The 21,721-nt window shown below is 47.0% G+C and overlaps 1 protein-coding gene across 1 annotated transcript in view; it reads left to right on the plus strand.

Annotated features, from left to right (window-relative positions):
- Positions 1-6,391: 6,391 nt before the first annotated feature.
- Positions 6,392-21,721, plus strand: part of LRP4 (LDL receptor related protein 4) — a 48,279-nt gene continuing 32,949 nt past the window's right edge. Inside the window, exons 1-3 of the mRNA XM_020286486.2 lie at positions 6,392-6,663; positions 20,085-20,231; positions 21,419-21,535. Of these exons, the coding sequence (XP_020142075.1) occupies positions 6,612-6,663; positions 20,085-20,231; positions 21,419-21,535 (316 nt within the window). The 5' untranslated portion in view covers positions 6,392-6,611. The remainder of the gene's footprint in view (positions 6,664-20,084; positions 20,232-21,418; positions 21,536-21,721) is intronic.

Here is a 21,721-nt window from a genome sequence, read left to right on the forward strand (position 1 = left end):
TCACTGCAGCCTCAAACTCCTGGGCTCAAGAAATCTAGCCAGGCTTAGTGGCTCATGCCTGTAAATCCCAGCACTCTGGGAGGCCAAGTCAGGAGGATTGCTCAAGGTCAGGAGTTCAAAACCAGCCTAAACAAGAGCAAGACCCTGTCTCTACTAAAAATAGAAAGAAATTAATTGGACAACTAAAAATATATAGAAAAAGTTAGCTGGGCTTGGTGGCACATGCCTGTATTCCCAGAAAGGATTGCTTGAGCCCAGGAGTTTGAGGTTGCTGTGAGCTAGGCTGATGCCACGGCACTCTAGCCTGGGCAACATAGTGAGACTCTGTCTCAAAAAAAAAAAAAAAAAAAAAAAAAGAAATCCTCCTGCCTCAGCCTCCCAAGTAGCTAGAAGCACAGTGTGCACCACCACGCCTGGCTAATTTGTGTGTATGTGTATGTGGAGATGGGGGGGTCTTGCTATGTTGCTCAGGCTGGTCTTGAACTCCTGACCTCAAACAATCCTCTCTCCTCAGCCTCCCAAAGTGCTAGGATTACAGGCATGAGACTAAATTTTAGATATCAGTTAAAGAAAACCAGAGCCTGCATGATGGTGCACACCTGTCATTCCAGCTACTTGGGAGGCTGAAGTGGAAGGATCACTTGAAGCAGGAGTCGGTCATGCCTGTGAATAGCTACTGAACTCCAGCAATATAGTGAGACCCTGTCTCTAAGAAAATAAATAAATAAATAAAATCAGATATTAGCTCACTACCTACCTATTCTTCTTCCTGGGAAAGTAGCATCCTGATTGTGTAGAGTCAGAGGTATTAAAAGAATAGAAAGATAAATTTAAAAAATAGGCTGCGCGCGGTGGCTCACGCCTGTAATCCTAGCACTCTGGGAGGCCAAGGCAGGCGGATTGCTTGAGGTCAGGAGTTTGAAACCAGCCTGAGCAAGAGCGAGACCGAGTCTCTACTATAAATAGAAAGAAATTAATTGGCCAACTAATATATATATATAAAATTAGCCGGGCATGGTGGCGTATGCCTGTAGTCCCAGCTACTCGGGAGGCTGAGGCAGGAGGATCGCTTGAGCCCAGGAGTTTGAGGTTGCTGTGAGCTAGGCTGACGCCACAGCACTCACTCTAGCCTGGGCAACAAAGTGAGACTCTGTCTCAAAAAAAATAAAATAAAATAAAATAAAATAAAATAAATAAAGATAGTGCAATCCCTCCCTTGTACTTTGTAGGAACTCAGTAAATGTTCATTCAATGAACACATATAAAATATATAAAGGGCATTTAATTCAGAAACAGTTTTCAGCAATAGTTGGTTATTAAGAGGTCCGCTTTGTACTTTCCTTAATCATCCTATGTTCATCTAGCCACACAAGAGTATTGATCATTCTCTGAATGTGGCAGCCACTTTTGAGACATTATTCCTTTGTTTTTTGTTTTGTTTTGTTTTTTTATTTCAGCATATTATGGGGGTACAAATGTTAAGGTTACGTATATTGCCCATGTCTCCCCTCCCCCATCCCACCTGCCTGATACCCGATAAATGTTATTCCTATATGAGACATTATTCCTTTGTTTATGCCATGCCTTCCATCTGGAATTCCACCCCCACCCCACCGCCCCACTGTCTCTTTTTCATGGTGAAATTTTCCTCACCTTTAATGCCCAGCTATTCCAAACTCATGGGTCCTCTCTTCTCTGTTTCCCTAGCCCTTTATACCTATATTTATCGTACTATCACTGCTTTTCAAATCTTCCTTTCCACTAGATTCTGAACTTCTTAGAGACTCTATCTTACTCATCTTTGTATTTACTCACCCTTGTAGACTGCCTGGTTTTCATCTATTTAACAAAAACTTACTGAGCAATATATGTCAGAAAGTATTCTAAGGTACTGGAGAATAAAACAAATAAGATACCCACTCCCTGGAGCTTATTATCTAGCAGTGGGGAGATAAACAATAAACATGTAACAACAAACAAGATTATTCCAAAGAATAAGTGCTATGGAGAAAATAGAATAAAGGCAGTGAGTGAGAACAAGGCAACTTTAGGGTGGTAAGGTGAAGCTTCTCTGAGGTCATGACGTTGAGCTGAGAACAGCCATGGGAAGGGTCTATAGAAACAGCATTTGAAGTAGAGGAGACAGTATGTGCAAAAGTTGTAGGACAGGAATGATGGCATGTTGCAGAGCTGAAAGGAAACCAGCATGGCTAGAGCAGAACAAATGAGGAGAAAAGTGGTCAAAGATGTAGGCAGAAGTCAGGTCATGCAGGACCTTTAAGGCCAAGTAAGAAGTAAGGATTTTATTCTAAATGTAATAGGAAACCATTGGAAAGTTTTAAGCCTAGTAATGACATGATCTGACTTATGTTTTTTAAGAAGTCACTATGGCTGCTGTGTAGAGAACAAATTACAAAGGGGTAAGTGTGGAAATAGAGAGACCATTTACATAGACGCTTGATTCATATTTGTTTTTAAATGAGTATTTATTCTTTGATCTATTTTTTTTACCCACCATTCTAAATTTACCTTTGCTGCTAAAATAAGCAAGATATCCTGAGCTATTTGCTGCAAAGCCTCTATTTATATGTGCCAGGTGTGTGAATATCAAGCTTTCAGAAGATAAAAAGGTGTTAAAATGCCCCACCTTTGAGGGTGTGCCCCAAGTTAGGCCACATGCCCCAGATCTTGAGTACCACTGCTGAGCTGGAATGTGAAAAATATTGGCATTAGAAATGGTGATGTGGAGGTTTTGTAATTAAAGAAGGCATAGAAATGCAAATCAGACTATTCCTTAAGGTTTTCACTGTTTCCAGTCTCCGGTAGTAGCCACCTGCACCTAGATAAAAGCACACTGATTGCTAAAAGTCAGTGATACTTTTCCGTAAATCCTATGGGTTCTTTCCTAGTTCATGGCCTTTGCACATACCGTTCCTTCTGCCTGGAAGGCCCTCCCCATCTGTTCTTAGCCTGATGACTCTTACTCAGCTCAAATGTCAGTGTTTCTGACCTGCCTTCCTCAAACCCCTAAATCTAAATCAAGTCTCTCTTTTCATAGGACCCTATACTCTTCCTTCAAAGGCTCTCTCATTTGTAACTTTAAATTCATTTGTGGAAGCATTCTTTTAATGCCTCTGCATACTTGCAATCCCCTTCAACCATCAGACTATAAGTTCCAGGAACCCAATATATCTGTTCATCACTGTCCCCACAGTGCCTGGCATATAATGCACCCTTAATAAATAGTAACTGAGTGAATACTGGAAATAGGACTCCTTTAGCCCCTTTATCTGTGTTTTTTCTTGTTTTCCCTTCTAAAATTTTAAGAACTCATTCCCTCTATTCACTTTGCAACAAGAAAGTGATTATGAAGAGATGATGGACCAATGTGTGCAGACTCACATTTTTGATCTTTAAAAGCAGAGTTTCTCAACCTTGGCACCATTAACTTTTTGGGCTGGATAATCCTTTGTTGTGGGGGGATGTCCTGCTCACTATAGGATGTCAAGCAGCATCCCTGGCCTCTACTCATTAGATGCCAATAGCACCTACTCCCCAAAATTGCTGGGCATGGTGGCCTGTTCCTGTAGTCCCAGCTACTCAGGAGGCTGAAGCAGAAGAATCACTTAAGCCCAGGAGTTCCAGGCTGTAGTGCACTATTATCGCTCCTATGACTAGCCACTGCACTCCAGCCTGGGCAACATAGAGAGAACCCATTTCAGGCAAAAAAAAAAAAAAGGTCTCCAGGTATTGTCCCACACCTGTAAAAATCACTCCTTATTGAGAACCACTGTTGTAAAGTATAAAACTTCAGGCCTTATTCTCTTTTAGAAGAGTTGCATTTAGAAATTCAGGTTGTTGAATGATGCCTAGGTTATAAGAGAATTCTCCCAACCCAGTTGGATCAAAATAGTGCCCATTCCTATCTTGATTCTGCAATACTCCCTGCATTTCCTTTGAAAAGGCCATTAGTGATGGTCTAATTCAGGGCAATATTCTGATCTTGGAAATTCAGCCCCCTGGACTGTCCTAGAAAGATGAAGGAAAGGGGTAGTGTTTCTGAGGAAACCAGCACCTCTGAGACCCCTCTGGAATTGGCAGTCCCCTACAAATTTTCTAGGGGGCATGTCCCAGAGGACAATAAAAGGGAGACAAACAGCCCATTCTGGCATGCTTTTCAGGATCTCTCACTCCAAACAAGAAAGTCTGAGAGGCCTGGTAAAAATAAATATGGCTTAGTACTCCTGGCACAAGAGTAGTTTCTGACAGCCAAGACTTAACTCACCCTAGGGGGTGACCCAGGCAGGGACTATGCACGAAGTTCCTTTCTACCCATTGATATTCCCAGTGACTCACAGCAGCCAGGGATGGTTCTGTGCACCAGACTGTGCTGAACCATGAAGAAGGACTGGGGATGCACATAGAAAACACAGTCTGGCAAGCCTGAGTCAGACAGGGACAGCCAGCCTCCCTCTTCCTCTCCAATTCCAGAAAAACAACACAAATCATGCCTCTGGAAAGGAACCTGTCCTTTGCATACAGAGTGGAAACTGTTTACAAATTCTTAATCCCCTGACATTAAAAGTATGGGGACCGCCTGTCCTGGATTTTTTTTTAGGACAAATGTGTTCATTATACCACATGTCCCTAGTTTTCATTTGGAAAAAAATATGGTCTCCAGAATCACAAGCTCTTTCTCAACAGGTTTAAAAGGAAATCTTCATAAGCAACATATATTGACACCCTGAGACCAACCAAAACTTCATTAGAAATGGGACGTGGGGTGGGGGCTGGGGAATCAGCCTCTACTCACTTTTTTGTCCTTGAGTTTTAGGCTATGGTGACTAATGTAGGCCAGAGAGGTAGACTGTTTTTTCTAGCTGGAAGATCATGTAAACCTGACCTGACTCTACTGCCGCCTTCAGTCAGCAAGGAGAACTACATACCCAGAAAATGCCTCAGTATTAGTTACCATGGTGATGTTAGCTCCACCACCACTTTGCATCTGAGTAAAAATGTCAGGTAAAATGGTAATGGAGAAGTATTGACTAAGAAGGAGTTAACACTTCACGTGTTTTTGTTGTTGTTGCAAAGTGCGGTTAATGTTGTTTTGGTCAAAGAGAGTAATTTGAAGTAAAAGCCTTGAAAAATTGCAAACAAGCAAGGATGAAATGTCAACCTTTGGAGAAATAGTTGGAGAAATCTCCTAATATCTACTTTGCACTATACCAAATTACTTTCCCCTCAGTTAACATGGGGCATTTGGATCTTCCTGACTATTTACTGGTGATAGGAAAGTGATTTAATGAAATCCACAGATGACCCAAAGCCAGGAAGTGTTGGCATATCAATTTGGAGGGAAAAATAATACATTGGGCTATGAGGATTTTGAGGACTTGGGCAAAAGGAACAAAGTAAGTCTCAACCTAGAAAAATGGAAGGTGGCAAAATTAACCCACATTATTAACATGCACCGGGCAATGAGAGGGATGGGCCACAAAGCTAAGACTAGAGAAGAGTTTATAATTTTATATGGTAACCCAAAAGTTAAATATTGCTGGGAGGCCCTACCGACTGAGGCTCTGGAATGAGACTGAGGTCTTTGGAGCAGTGCAACTGCAAGTAAGGACGGATTTCCTTGCTCCTTCCCTTCCTTGTCAGTGTCAGAAAGTCAAAGAAGATGAAGAAGCTAACAACGCTGATTTACAAAGACAGCGAGGAGGAAAGTAAGTCTGTCTGGGCCAAATCTGGACGTCTGAGCTGGAGCGACAAGACCCAGACAACGACCTCAGGAAATAAGGAAACGAAAAAGGGAGGTCTTGGAATTATTTAGCCCTAGAACAACGATGCCTAGACCTGAGGAGTCGAAGGAGGGGGCACGAAGAAAATCTCAAAAAAGGAATTTTGACAGTGAGAACGCTAGTTAAGATACAGCACTCAGGCCCCCTGATGTCCCTTGTTTGATGTCAATAAAGGCCGAGGTGATTGTGCATTAGCAAGCCTTTCGTATTCTGAGACATCAATAAAGTCTGGACTTCGAGCCAGTAGGGGGGCCGGGTCACGTCCAGGCGACATGGGTTAGGCCGGGTGCTCCTCCGTAGCACAGAGCTAGAGTGAGCAGGGTCTGAGAGTTGCAGCTAGGAACATTTTTTAAGTTAAGGACATTCGAGCAGCAGTAATGGGGACAGAGTGGGGGCTCTCTCGAGGGCCAGGAATGTGGGGGCGGCCTGAGGAGCTGGGCCCCAGCAGGAGGCGCCGGCGGGGAGGGGGCGGGTGGTCGGGGGACCCGGGAGCCCGGACCGAGGGCGGGAAGGGGCCGGCCCGGCGCTGGGGGCGGGACCAGGCGCGGTGGCGGTGGCGGGGGCTGCGGCGCGGGGGGCGGGGCGGCGGGGCCCGGGACACCCCCTCCCGGTCCCCAGGCGGGGAAGCTTCGACTCTGGCAGCACTGGAGGTAGCAGCGGCCGGAGGGCGACTCGCGGGGCGCGCCGGCCTCCGTGGACCCGGGACGCTTCGCCCCTGGGGACCCTCCGCCGACTCCCTCCGCTGCGGCGTCCCGCGGGAGCCGGTGGGACCCCGGGCCGGCAGGGAGCGCCGGCGGCGGCCGCGGCACCATGAGGCGGCTGTGGGGCGCGCTGCTGCTTGGCGCCCTGCTCTGCGCACACGGTAAGCGGCGCCGCTGTGCCCGTGCCGACCGGCCCATCGGGAAAGTTTGTCCCCGGGTCCGGCTGCTGCAGGACTCACCTCCCGGGAGCCGGGCGGCGCGGGCTACGGCCTGAGACCCCTCGCTCTCACTCCAAGCAGTAGCCCTGAGATTGCGTGCCGGGCGAGGGGACCAGGAACTCCCCCAGCTCCTCAGGTCTAAGAAGGGGCAGTGGCGGAGGAGCTCACCCGGCTCGGGTCTGGGCCGGAGCTGGGATAAGAGCCGAAGCTTTCGCTCGCTTTCCCTGTTGTTGCTCTTGAAGAGCTGGGAGCTTCTTCTCCTTCAGGTTAAGACGGGGTCTCTGTGTCCTTGATGCCAATCGATGTGTGCAAAGAAAGGAAGGCGGGGGAGGATGGTTGCTAAACCCATAGATTGTAAATAGCCCTTCCAGGGGCTGGTGGTCTCGGGCGGATTGCGGATAGGGGCCCCAGTGGAGCCTGAGTTCTTGAGCTCTGAGGATTCCTCTACTCGGGGAACAATTTCTTGGACTGCAGACCTTGCTCCCACCGAGGGTCTCTGGGCACTATTTGCTCGCAGCATCTCCCCTTAGTGGTGTTTTGGGTTCCCTCTCTTGGCTGCGTCCAATCAGCTTCCTGCCCTGGATCTCCCGGGGGAGGGGGTTGGAAAAGGGGCTGAGGAGGAACATAGGGAAGAAACTGCTGGAAGGCTCTCGCAGATCTGCCCTGGCCAGGGGGGCAGGAGGCGGGTGTCGTCGAACTTCAGAAGGCAGCCTCCCGGCCCGCGCTGGCGCTTTGGCCCTCGGGGGAGCTGGACGGATGGCAGCAGGACTGCTGGTTCATCTGCTCCTTATTAATAACTTGTTTGGTGCCCGTACGCAACTGTTGTGTGTGATTAGGGCTCCAGTAGAATCTGTTTCTCCGCAGCCTCTTAAAGACCGTGGGTGCACCCCGTGATTTAGCAGCTGCCTCTAGTTTGTGCCCGAAGGAAGATCAAAGAACTTTGATCTTTGAACCCCAACCTTATTCCCCCACCGCTGTTCAACGGGTGTGTGTGTGTGTGGGGGGGGTTGGATTCCCATTCTCCTCGCAGCCCAGATGAGGGGGTGGGGTTCAGAATGGAGGGGTCTGTAGACCCTGGCCTTGCACCGGTCCTTTCTTTAACGTAGGGGAGGGAGCGCGTGTGGAAATAGTGCAGATTTCGGAACCTGCCTGGCAGGGCGTGGAGATGTCTGGGCACTTGTTTTAAGGATTGGTTTACCTCCCAAATCCAAAACGGAGTTCTCATGTCTGTTATTTAAACTACCCGTGGGTTTTAAATGGCTTTTTCCATGTCCTCTCTAGCGCCGACCGAGCTCTTTCTCTCCGAGGAGTAGTAGCCTGGCCGACCCACGTTCCTCTTCCCACTGTGCTCTCCCCCTCCCCGGCTCTCTCCTAGAAGGTTATTTGTAGCCTCTTTGGCGTGTCGGGACAGCGGCCCTACTGGGGTAGGAATGTAGCTGTTCTTCCCACCACATGGGCCCCTTAAAGGGACAGCTATGCTTTTTGGGGGGTTTCCCCCCTTCGAGTTGCGAGGGAAGGAGATGGAACTTTCCTCTTGGCCCCCTGGAGGAAGTTTTGAAAAAGATCAAGGGAAATGGCTAGGCACTGGGAAAAAAAAAAGGGCTAAAACGGATACCAACAAAGCCAGAGAGGAGATTGTCGCCTTCTGCCCTAGGGAAGGGGGAGCTGGAAGGTTCCGGACTAAGACTGGCCAGGAGGATTTGACTGCTCCAGAGCTGTCAAAACTGCGTACATTACATCCACGAAGAAGATGGGGGTGAGAATGGGGGTAGAGAACTGTGTATATTTAATGCTTCACAGAAAAAGGATGGGAGAGTTCTTGGTAACTCTTTTGGCTTCCTTTTTAAGGGAAAAACTTTAATAGAAACTTCTAAGCATGGGAGGCTTTCTATGCACATGTGTAAGGGTAGTCAGTGGCATGAAGATTTACACTTCACCTGGCCTGATACTGTGCCATCCTTGAAGGCCTGGAGGGGACAGAGTCACAGTTCACCAGTAAGACTGAGCAGTTGCAGAGCCTGGACCCAGCACAACCAAAAATACCACTATGACAATCCCTGACACTAAATTCCAGGGGCTTAGGGAGACAACAGTTGTGATAAGTGTAGTAGTAGCTCAGTTAGGCAGAATTGACCTCAGCTGTAGTGAATTCGAGACACTAAGGTGCTTATTTGGATGTTGCTAGTCGTTTATCCTAGAGCCTGTGGGGTTGGCTTCAGCCTACATAACACTCCAACCTTAAAGAAGGAAGGAAACTTGATTGCTAGTAATAGCTATAGGCATTTTCATCCTGAGGGTTGAGGTAAGGCCATGGACATCTATGACCATTTCAGGAGTGGAAACCATGTTTGTCTTGGAGGTCTCTTCTAGGTAAGTGAAAAGTTGGAAATTCTGCCCAGGATGTGTAGGTAGATAGACGGATGTATCTGAGGATAAGTGTAAAAGGGTTGAGCTGAGACTGCTCTCCCTCCTATCTGGCTGTTATGGTTGTCATGACCATGGTTGTTATGGTGCTTGAGTGACCTTGTCCCTGATCTTTTGGACTTGTGAAAGATGCTTGGCCTGTCACTGATTTTGGATTTCCTCTCTGTCCTCTGTTGAATATCAGATAACATCTTTGGGATTGGCACATGGTATTAAGAATGACAGGTGCAAGGGAACTAAGTCTGGCCATGTCTGATACAGGGCATGTTTGTTGGGCATGTTCTGGGCCAGCAAAGAATACAAGAGGTCACAGAGGACTGGGTGTTTTATAGCTCTTTACTCATTCTTTTTTTTTTTTTTTTTTCTTTCTGTGAGTCGGGGTCTTACTTTGTCACCCAGGCTGGAATTCATAGGCTCAAGCGAGCCTGGCTCAGCCTCCTCAGTAGCTAGGACTACAGGTGCATGCCACCTCGCCTGGCTATTTTTAAAATTTTTGCAGAGACAGGGTTTCACTGTGTTGCCCAGGCTAGCCTTGAACTCCTGACCTCAAGTAATCATCCCGCCTTGGCCTCTCAAAGTGCTGGGATAACAGGTATAAGCCACAGTGCCCAGATAATTTATTTATTTTTTTGTAGAGACAGTCTCGCTATGTTGCCCAGGCTGGTTTGCTCATTCTTTCTATTGATTAGCTGTTAGTCTCGACTCCTAAGAAGGAGGAAAATGTGAGGGATTGCTAATGTTGCTGCTCCTTTAAAGAGAAAATCTATACTGGGGGGCAGTTCCTAAATAGGAACCGAATTTCAGGGACTACTTTAAAAAGTGGTCTTGTCTTTTTTATGATTGCACACATCTCATAATTATGAGACAGTTCCAGGCCCTTCGTTGGAATAGGTCTGTCTGTTAGCCTATTCCAGCCACGATCTTTCTACATTCCTTGACATAGCTTAGCCAAGAGTTTTGTCACAGTTGCCTGGGCATGGGGCATCTGGGCCCCAGACTGTGTCTGGATTGCCATCTCATCTTCAGCAGCGGAAGCCCTTCTCCCCTCCTCCATCTGGTAGGATTCAGTGTCCCAGGGAAGACTCAGGGCTGACTGGTTGGCTGGCAGAGCACGGGTTTGGCCTTATAAATAGCTCTGATGACTGCCTGTGCTTGCTTCTCTCCCTCCAGCTTAGAGCTGGCAGGGTCCGCTTCTTTCTCCCTAGTACACTCAGGAGCATTCCCCAAACTGGACTCTGCACTCATTCATTTGTTCATTTATTCAGCAAACATACATTTATCAAACACTAATGTAATCACTGCCTACATAGCTCAGTAATTAAGAAGCAAAGGCAGACCTGAGTTTGAATCTTGGTTTTGGCACTTCTGGGTGACCCTGTGCAAAACACTTAATCTCCTTGAATTTATGGGCTCTTATGTGCCAATGGAAGTGGGGGGTAGTAATAAATTATACTAAGAATATTGTTAAAATTAAATGAGATAATAGTATGTTACCACAGAGCTTGACAACTACTGTGTTACTATAGGGCTTGATAAATGTTCACTGTTAGTGAGGTTGCATAAGATCAGAGATGGTTCTTGCCTTTGGAATATGCCAGGTAAATAACTAGATTACAGTGTCATGCTAAAATGCAGGTTTGGTTCTTCATTCATTTCAGCAGAATTTTTGCTTTTCTCTTTTAAAGATCTTGCCCCATCTTTTTCTCCTTGAAAATGAAACCTATCAATCCGCAGTTCCTGTTTTTCCTGAGTACATCCCCAAAATCTTGGCTTAATAAACCTCCATTGATTGAGATTTTCGCCTCAGTCATTTATTTGGGTTGACAAACGTAAGCACCATTGCCTCCTGTCCACACTTCCAGAAAAGAGTGGAATTAAGCTATAACATCAGTCTAGAGGAGCCCATTCTGCCTTAGTTCTGAGGGGTCAGAGAGATGGAGCTTTCCTCTGTGAGTGTCCCTGCCAGGTGATCAGGGATGCAGCCCGGGGCAATCTCTCACTCTAAGATTGCTGTGACCTGGGGTGATGGGGTGCTAGCTGGGGTCTCTTAAAGCTGGAACAGTTTAGAATTCCAAGCTGTCCCTCCCACTGGCCTGAGAAGGGAATCAGGCTCCAGAGCTCATAAGGTAGTAATTGCCCCAATTTGGGGGCTGGGCAGTTGCAGGGCCACCTTCTCTCATGACTACTGACACAGTATTCAATCAGGAATCCTGTCAGTGTGCAGGGATAATTGATGTGGGTCTCTAGCCTCCAACTCACCCTCAGCCCCCAGCTCCTCCACCCCAAAGTTTGACCCCTGTGTTGTCTCTTTGTTTCTTCCTTTTAAGTTGGTGCCAGTGATGTGATGATTTTGGGAGCTGCAGAAAGTTGATTGTAACCAAGAGCAGCTGTTATAAAGAGCTGATTCTCTGCTTCTCGGCAGTCCTTTTACTCCATTTTCTGTTCTGCATTTTTGATTTAGCTAGAAGCAAACATCCTAGGTGCCCTTGGGCACTTCTTATGCCCATCTGAGCAGACTTCATTCTTCCACTGCTTGTAGGTATTCCCATCCTTGCACACAGCTGAGTGGGTTGACTAAGCTCTCCTTGATGCCCTGCATCCCCATGCATGATGGAACTCCCTTATCATATAGGTTAGAATGAGGAGGGGTGGAGCTGCCTGAGACCCAGCTGGGGAAAACCTGGCTAGGACTTGCTGCAAGCCCTGACTTGGCCTATAGGAGCGCCCCCTCACCTCTGTGCAGAGCTGAGGATCAGAGCTGCAAGCAAAGCGGGAAACAAAAGACTGGGAACAAACCTCCCATCTGGCTGAGAGGCAGCAGCACAAAGGTGCTGCTGCATAATTTATCACCGGGACGCTCCTGGCTCCAGGCAGCGCCTTTCTCGGGGAGAGGGAGCCTCCCCCAGTCTGGGTGTAGGGCCAGGTAGGTACAGAGTAAGGTATTGGGAGAGACACCTGATTAGCGCATGAAATAAAGAAGCTGCAAGGTTGTAAGTGCCTCTAGTGATCTCTCCAAGCTCAGCAGCTCCACTTCCTGTCCATGCGTGGGGTGGGGAGTGCTCCATGTGTTTCCTTCCCGTGGCCCCAGCCTTGTGTGCATGAATGAGGACAAGAGACAGCTTCTCTGTTGGATTGATTACAGACTTCTAGAGACCAAATGGTGAGACCAGGTCCTAATGTCCATAAGCGTAGCAAATAAGAAAGGGGAGGTTCCATCCTTCCATTCTCCCTCCCCCAGGCAGTTTAAACAAGAAGTTTCAACTATGGGTTCAGAGAGGCAATCACAGTGAATGGCTCTACATTGTCTCTCCCCCACATGAGATTTTCTGCTGTCCTGGGAATGATCTTTTCCAGTGGCCATTTTTGTGCCACAAACTGGGACATGTGGTCTAAAAAATATAAATATACCTCTGGAGCAGTTAACATTTTTAGCGTTATGCCCTATCCCTGACTCTGGGATAAGCATTTAGTGTATATTATCACATTTACTCCTCACAATATCCTTATGAGGTAGGTAGTATTAGATTCCTGTCTTAAAGATGGGAAACTGAGAGTCAGAGCCATTTGCTGTCACACAGCTAGTGAGTAACAAGGCAGGATTTGAACCCAGAGTCTAAGCTGTTAACCCCCCGCAAGCCATACTACCCCTCAAAACAGAATATTTTACATCCTGGCTATCCCAGAAGATCTAGGTTGGGAAGAAGTTGGATTGACCCCCTCCTCTCTGTTCACACCTGTTTTTCTCAGGGAATCCCAATACATAAGGAATCACTTTTTAGGTGTTTTTGGTGGAGAGAGACTTTAAAAGGCTCCCAGCAAATGTGGTTTGTTTCTCCCTGAAGCCACATTTTACCATGTGGACTTTGGGTTTTGAAATGGAGGGGAAAAGGAAAGCAATATTTTGAGCAGCCCTGCACAGAGCACAGCCATACACAAGCCCTCTTGGATTTCTGAAATTTGTTAACAGCTTCCCAGTAGAGCAAGTAGAATTTTGAAGCTCTGTATAGAGACAGCCTAGTATCAGCTACACTACTGGGTTGAAAGAGAAGACATACCCAGATGAAGATAATGGGGTTAGTAATAACAACAATAATAACAGCTGCTTACTATGAACCTCATGAGAATTATCTCATTTGGACCTCCCAGCAAGCCAATGAAATAGATACTGTTATTACTCCCGTTTTACAAAAGAGGAAACTAATCCATTTCTGAATTGCTTTGTACTTTAGGTTCTGAATTCTCTTTTCTATACCTACCTCCTAAGAATTAGTTGATGATAAATTAAGCAAGGGTAAAGGATACCGTGTACCTCAAACTCCTCTAGATAAAGGCAATAAAACAGGACTCTTGCCACCGTATTCTCTTCCACTTCTTCTGTGGTTATTCATGCCACCAACTTAACCTGCAGGGGTGGCACTGCTGCTTGGTACATGGTAGGGTTTTTAGACATCTCAAGTCCTGAAATAGCAGGTCTTAATCATAATAGAGGTGGCTGGATAAGAAAGTTCTGGGGTGAGTCAAATCTGTAATAGTAATAGCAAGAGCTGTCAATTATTGAACACTTAGTATGTGCCAGGCATTTTGCTAAGTACCTGTATGAATTAACTAATTCTCAACATCCATATGAGGTAGGTGGTCTTGTTATCCCAGTTTTCCTGATGCAAAACTAAGGTATATAAAAAAAAAAAAAAAAAAAAAAAAAAAAAAAAACTAAGGTATAAAGAGGTTAAATATCTGCCCAGGGTCAGACAGCTGGGAACTAGCGGAGCCAGGATTTGTACCCTGGTGAGTTTTGTTACCATGTTCTTAACATTATGCTCTTCTGCCTCATAACTTTGGAGGCTGACCATTAAGAACTTCTTTTCTGTGTTTAAGAGTTGCAAAAAAGAGCGGGACTTTCAGAGACAAGTAATCATGTATCTGATGGTGTCCCTTTTAAGAGGGCACACTAAGGAGAAGACTTCATTCCCCATGTAGATTTTCAAACCAACCAAGTAAAACTGGCCTCTAAGAATCATAGGAATAAAAGGGACCATGGGACAGAAATAAGTAGAGTCATGGCATGTCAGTTTCACAGCCTGATAACACAGAAATGAATGGAACTCTTACAGGAGAAGGGAGTAAACTTAACCTGGGTAGGACTAGGAAGCTGCCTTGCAAAGAAGATTCAAGTTTTCTTAAGTCTGGTTAGGTAAGAAATACTTTTATTTTGGATATCCTAGGCATATCTCTTCCTTTGCCTCCAACTCTCACAAGACTCTAATGTATCATTCATTCATTCATTCATTTCACAAACTTGTATTGATCGTCTACTACATACCAAGCGTTGAACTATGCACTGTGGACACAAACACAAAGCCATCTATCACACAGTTCCAACTGCCAAGAAGCTTCTAGTCTTGTAAGTGAACAATGCAAAGGCCCTCTGGGGCACAGAGCAGGGGCTTCTAACTCAGCCTGAGCCAAGTGGTTCCAGGTGGGGCAGTGTCAGGAAAGGACTCACTTTCCAGCTGCCTCCTGCTGCCAGCTACTTAGCACTTAACTTTTCTTGTATGGTACTATTTCCCAGGCAGGCTCTGCCTTCTCAGGCAGAGGCTGTTTATAGATCTCCCCAGACTCTGGGTATCTCTTGGAGGAGGTTAGGTCTATTCCCAGGTGGCTCCTTGATGTCACTCTTTTCAGTTTTGTCATTTTGCCTTGCTTCATGGGCTTCCCCTTCAGTGAGAGATGCTTACTGAGTAGGCTGCAAGGAGCTGAAATCACTGCATTCGTCCCTTGTTTAGCCTGGGGACAAATCCACTGAGTCATTTCAAATAACTTATCCTCATTAAATAAGGTTTATATCCTCACCATTGTTGCCAGTGGACAAGAGGAGAGACGAGGGCTATAGTGTGTTTTAAGAAAAACGTCTTTCATTTATATGAGTGATGATTCCTCCCTTTCCCATTGTAATCCTCATCCCTTCTATTCTGGGATAGCTGCCATGCTCCAGAACAGTCACAGGCACTCCTTAAACCTTCTCATCTCTGGTTCAACTTGAAAAAGCTGCTCTGTAGCTGTGTGTAGTCACTGTCCACCCAAGTGCCTCCACATGACAGGTGTGGTCCACCTTCAGCTGAGCATTCAATGGAATGGTAGAGAGCAGTGCCTCTAGACACTTGAGTGTGCACTGGTGTCACCTGGAAAGCTTATTGAAAGCCCAGATTTTGAGATCACAGAAAGAGAAGAATAAAGTTCTAAGAGTCAGAATGGAGCTGCCATCCTGGCTCTTCTACTTACCTCATGACCTTGCTCAAAGCAGGTGACTTCACCTGTTAAAGGGGCGCTACAGTAACTGTTGAGCGCGATTATAATGATTAAATGAGAATGTAAGTGCCTATGCAAAAGTAGCTCGCAAACTAAAGAAAAATTGTGCAGTATAATTATTTATCATCAGTAACCCTGTTCCTTTCTGGACCAACATAGTACTGAGGCACTGGTTCAAAAGTGCTGGGACTTCAGACTTTCCCTGCTTTACTACTTTACCTTAGGGCAAGGGAAATTGCGTGTCTTTACTGTAGTGGTTACCAAAAGGAGAGGTCACAAACTCACTGCATATTTGCTAATGGAGAACGCATAAAAGACAAGGACCCAGAAGTTGTAGATTTCCCTTTTTGACCTTGGGGTTTTGGAGATTCTCACAATATTAATGCCATTTATTGGGAAGCAGTATAATGACCTGCTTGGGTATGAATGTTGGCCCCAATCCTTAGTACTTGTGTGATCTATCTATGCAGGGGTCCTCAAACTTTTTAAACAGGGGGCCAGTTCACTGTCCCTCAGACCGTTAGAGGGCCGTTGGAGAGTGCGGCGCACATTCCACACATGCACACCGTGGGCCTGCTAAGCAGGACAGGCAGCAACGGCAAAAACACCCAGTAGGCCAGATAAATGACTGACTCGGTGGGCCGCATGTGGCCCACAGGCTGTAGTTTGAGGACCCCCGACAGACTTAACTTTTCTGTGTCTCATTGTTCTCAGCTATAAAGTGGTGATAATAACAGTGCCACTTTCAAGGGTTGTTGAGAGTCTTTAGTGATGTAGCACATGAAAAGCACTTATGAAAGTATTGGGAGGGCATCTGGTAAATACTCAATAAATGATGGTTGTATTATTATGAAGCTTTTGCTGTATGCCAGCCCTCTGCTAAGCACTTTACATGGATTTTTTGTTCTTTTTTTGAGAGACAGGGTCTCACTCTATCACCTAGGCTGGAGTGCAGCGGTGCAATCAGAGCTTACTGTAACCCTAGACTCCTGGGCTCAAGCATTCCTCCTGGAAGGCTAGGACTACAGACACCCACTACCATCCTGGCTATTTTTTTCTATTTTTTGTAGAGGTGGGGGGGGTCTCACTGTGTTATCCAGGCTGGTCTTGAACTTGTGGCCTCAAGCATTCCTCCCACTTTAGCCTCCCAAAGTGGACTGATTACAGGTGTGAGCCGCTGTGCCCAGCCTAATTTAATCTTTACAAAGCCCTTTGAGATAGAGCTATCAATATTCCCATTTTGTGGATGAGGAAACTGAGGCTTGGAAGCATTATCTAACTTGTTCAAATTTGTAGAATTAGTGGTAGAACCAAGATTTAGTCTCTGATGCCAGAATCTATGCTGTCCGCTACTACTATGTTAGTGTGTCTGGTATACCAGATGGATGTTTCCCTTCAAAGAAAGCAGTGAGAAATTGGTAAGGTGGCTGGAGTAGGGAAAATGAGATATAAATGATGATATTTTGGTTAACCTCTCAGGAAGGTCCCATGAGCACATTAACATGTGTCCCAAAACCTGGGTGATGTTATGACCAAAGATAGTGAACACCTCGGGAAGAGACTTTTTCCTTATCCAACTGCAATAATGGATTGCTAGAGCCCAAGCCCCTGGAGGCCAAGGGAGCTTGTAGTGTGGCTGGCAAACAGCTTTCAAAGCCAGTAGCTGAGTGTTCTAATTTAACACTTCTTAAAATGAAGGCTGCATTTTGCCACCCACAGTCATTTGTTTCCTTTCTTCACTCACCATTCTTTTACTTAAAAAGGGTTAAAAGCTGCTTTTATAATGACAGCCAGGACTTGAGTGAAAAGGCACAATTCCACCTCTGGGGATCCCAGAGGGGCAGCAGTTGTCCAGAAGAGTTGGCTTTTTGGAGTAAAATGTGTCTGTTTACTGTATGAATGGCCAAGTCAAGGGTTTGCCTGACCGATGGCTGCCTGACCTTCAGTGTGGCAGGGCAGTGGCAGTGCTGACTTGGAGATGTTGATTTGACATGCAGGAAGTTGTGACTCTTCAGCTGCCTGCAGCTAACTTGGTGCCCACCGGATGGAATGCCTTTGTTCTGAAATCAGCACGGGAAATCAGGACTTCTGTTATCACTCAGCCAAAGGTGGGGGCGGGGCCCTAAAAAAACAAAACAGGGGCTGAAGCCTCTTCCCCTGCAGTATTCCTTTTCACTTGCACGCAGCACCCGGAGGAGGCTGTCCTTGCTCTCCCCATTCCGGTACTCAGATTCTTAAAACCAAGACCTTTTGGAAAAATTTAACCCCCACATGACACCACTTTCACACCCCAGCCTCCATTATTGAACATTTTTGGTGTGCCAAGGCATGAGGCTAGTTTCTTCCGCCTTTATTTTCTTGTCCAATCCTTGTGGCTTTTTTTTTTTTTTTTTTTTTTTTTACAAATGAGGAAACCGAAGTTCAGGGAGCTAAGTGACTCGCACGTGGTCCGATGGCGGCTGGTCAGTGGAACCCAGATCTGTCTGCTCTAGGTTCGGTGCTTTTTCCTCTGCCTGCTCCCTCCAATGCCCCCTTCTTGTCACTGCATTTGTCTGAATTCCCCTCTGGGGCATCCCTACTCCCTGCTGCAGGTGGCTAGAAGTACCTCTCAACTTCTATTGACATTTTGGGCCAGATAATTCTTTGTTATGGGGACCTGTGTGTGCATTGTGGGGTTTTTAGCAGCATCCCTGGCTTCTACCCACTAGATGCCACTTGTACCGCCAATCATGACCACCACACATGTCCCCAGGGGGGCAGACTATCCCCAGTTGAGACCCACTGGTTTAGCCTTCCTCTTCAATGCCACTCCCCATGAAGGGGGGATCTGTGTGCTGGGGAGTCCTAGCACATGGAGCGTAAATAAACATCTTTGGTATTTAATCTAGCCAGAGTTCCCCAAAGGTGTGCCTGTAGCTGTGATGAGCCTGTCATACTACAGAAGTTCCTCAGGCTTTGTTGTCCAACATCTGAGTGTGAAAAGCCCTTTTCCTTCTCAGAGCTCAGAACAGGCTGGAAAGGATGGGGTCCTGGGCTGGGGCAGGGGTTGTAGCTGGGTCTTCAGTGCTTCCTGGGGAAGAATCCTCTGCCCTGCATTTGCAGAGAGACCTGGAGAGACAGGAGCACAGGGCTTGGAGTGAGGCTTTCCTGTGTGGTACAGAGATGCTGCACCTCCCAAACGGACACTCCTTGGGTCTGGGCAGGAAATCCTGCACCTTTTCTAGGGCAGCTGAGTCCTGTAACATGTGGAGGGGGCAGGGGAGGCCTTAGTTGGAATCTGGTGAATGCTGTGGTCCCTCACCCCTGAAATGTACATTTTACACTGTAGCTTCAGGGGTTCCCAGATCCCAAAGGCCATTGCACTCTCCATCCATTGTATCTAGGAAGCTCTGCCTTGTGCTCATACTTACTTTTGGGGTTGGAGTGGAGAGGGAGGGGTCCAGAGCTCTCTCCTTGCTTCTGGAGGGCATAGCAGCACACCGTTTCATTCCAGGCCCTAGGCCAGGCCAAGTAATTGTAATGTGAGGCGAGGATGTACACCAGGGAGATAAGCCAGGACAGAGAAACTGGGCCAGGTAAATAGAAAGGCAGGGAGGGGCTCCTTCCCTGTATCAGCCCAGCCTCACAGCAGGTAGCAGCTAAGGGGAGGAAGAGGAGAAGAAAGCAAAGGAGAGAGATGAGCAATGAGCGTGGCCCCCTCCTTCCCCAGCTGCGAGCAGAGCAACCCAGCCCAGCGGGCTGGATGAATGCTGGGAAGGGGGAGAGTGACCCTGGCAGAACCCTTTGTTCCAGCTGAGGCTGGAGCAGGGCACTGAGCCATTCACACGCCATCCCAGGGCATCCTGCTGGGCATTCTGGGGAGGGGGCACAGCAGCCGGTCATGGGACTTGGCCAGGCAGATAGCTCAATGCTCAATAGAGCAGCCCAGCTGCGTGCTGCCGAAGCTGGGGGAGGGGCTGCATCTGCCAGTCTTCCTCAGGGCTGTGGCCTGTGCCACAGACAGGAAGGGCCTGACTGGTCTCAGTTACTCTGCCCTGAGGTGGCCTTGTCCCCGGCCCTTCCGATCCCACTCCTCCTGGTCACCCTCCCCAAAAGTAACATCTGACGGGAGGACTCATGAGAGTCCATGCTGCTTCCTGCTGCCCTGTATGGTTTCTTTATTCTAAAGAGGAGCCAGCATTTTAATTCCACTATTATTTCCCACTCTCCATGGCCAGCATCCCCGGGTCTGGTATAGGACAGAAGGAAAAGCATCCATATCTCAACCTGTTTTTGGAGAAAAGGATAGATATGAAGCCCTCTCAGCATCATCCCTTTTGTCCCCTGCTCCCCTTCTCCAAGAGAACCAACCTTCTATGTGGCATCATTTGTCTCTGGGCCTTTGGAGGTGCTGTGCGAAAAGGCCCTGTCACTGAGGGGGTCACCTGGACTGTTCATGAGCTCAGTGTCAGAGGCTATGTTTATGCCCTGGAGGAAGGGGCGAGGCATGGTCACATCATCCCCATCTTCCTTGCAGTGTCACTGTGGCTTCCCAAGTGACAATGCCTTGGGCTAGGCTCTTCTGCCTTACCCTCCAAATGGGCTTTGGTTGAGCAGGACCTGAGCCCTCACTGGTTCCTTTTCCCTCTGCCCAGGCCTGGCCAGCAGCCCCGAGTGTGCTTGTGGTCGGAGCCACTTCACGTGTGCAGTGAGTGCCCTCGGCGAGTGTACCTGCATCCCTGCCCAGTGGCAGTGTGACGGAGACAACGACTGTGGGGACCACAGCGATGAGGACGGATGTAGTAAGTACCTCCCCAGGGAAAAGGGGGAGGTGGTGGAAGAGGGGCCTGGAGGTGGAGGCAAGGGCGAGGCTGATGGCGTGTTCTGTGCCTCAACGGTGTCAGACTCAGAGAGCGGGACTCTCGCAAGGGTGCTGGATATTGACAAACGGGTAGTTTCTTCACAATATATATGGTTCCAACTCTCCCATATTTCTTTCGGTTGGTTCATGCATATATGTTCAATAAAACAAACTTGGAAACAAGTGTAAAAGAAAACACTCTTAAAACAACAGGTGGTCTCTTTAAATAGATCTCTTTGAATTTAGGTGAATATCTGTGTATGTGTACTGCATATTTGTGCATTTTTAAATTTATATACTCTACAGGGAGGTAGATTATTTGCATGTTTCTTATTTTGGTATTTTGTATAATCACACCTTTTTAAATAACATAAACTGTGTAATAAATCTTCTATTCTCTTTAAATCTCCCTCTCCCACTACCCCCCCAAACAACATTTAGACAATAAGCCCGGGTGACCTGTCTCTGATATATAGAAATATGCCTGTGAAGCCAGTTGTCTGGGTTTAGGGGTGCAATCTCTCATCTACCTGCAGCATCGGTGTCTGAAGGTGGCTAATTAGGCTAATGAGAACGAAGCTATAACCTGGACCTCATTAAACCTAACCATTTCAGCTAATTGTGTTAATGATAAATGCTTCACTTTCATGTAGCATTTTCCTATGTGTTATCTCAAAAGAGATATGAGCCTAGTATAATTATCCTCATTGTACAGAGAGGATAAATGACTTGCTCGGTGTGATAAGTAATGACTTCTAGAACTGGAAATTGAACCCAGGTGTGTCAATCATCATTTTAACAAGAGGAAAGGAGAGAAAAAAGCACGTCTTTCTCTCGCCTATATTTTTCTTACGCTTTCTTAGTGGCTTTGAGTTCTTTGGGTTGTTCTACTCTCCTGCCCTGTGAATCCCTTACCACGATTACCTTCTGATACTCTCTTCTTGGCTGCGGTTTCTGCTTAGCTTCTCCATCAGCTAGGGGCAGGCCTGGACATCTGTGAGGAAGGACTGTAAGACATGCAGGGGGATTTGGAACAGGAGGGATTGCAAAAGGATTTCGGGCCAGTTAAGCCTGCCTGAGTAAGTATACCAGGTTGATTCACTTTTCCCTTCTTTTCCTGGGACTCAGTGCTGCCTACCTGTTCCCCTCTTGACTTTCACTGTGACAATGGCAAGTGCATCCGCCGTTCCTGGGTGTGTGATGGGGACAACGACTGTGAGGATGACTCGGACGAGCAGGACTGTCGTGAGTGTTGGTGGGAGCCAGGTGGACTCCATCAGGCTCTGTTGGGAAAGGATTCTCAATCAGAAAGTGATGCCCCAGGCCCACAGGAACCCTTGGGTTTTCAGCTCTTAGTCCTGTTCTTTCACTTCCTCCCTCGATCAGCTAAGCCTGTAAGGGGCGGCCACCTCCTTTGGAGCCCTTGGGGCA

This window comes from Microcebus murinus, chromosome 4 (genome assembly GCF_040939455.1).
Source record: "Microcebus murinus isolate Inina chromosome 4, M.murinus_Inina_mat1.0, whole genome shotgun sequence".
Lineage (NCBI taxonomy): Eukaryota > Metazoa > Chordata > Mammalia > Primates > Cheirogaleidae > Microcebus > Microcebus murinus.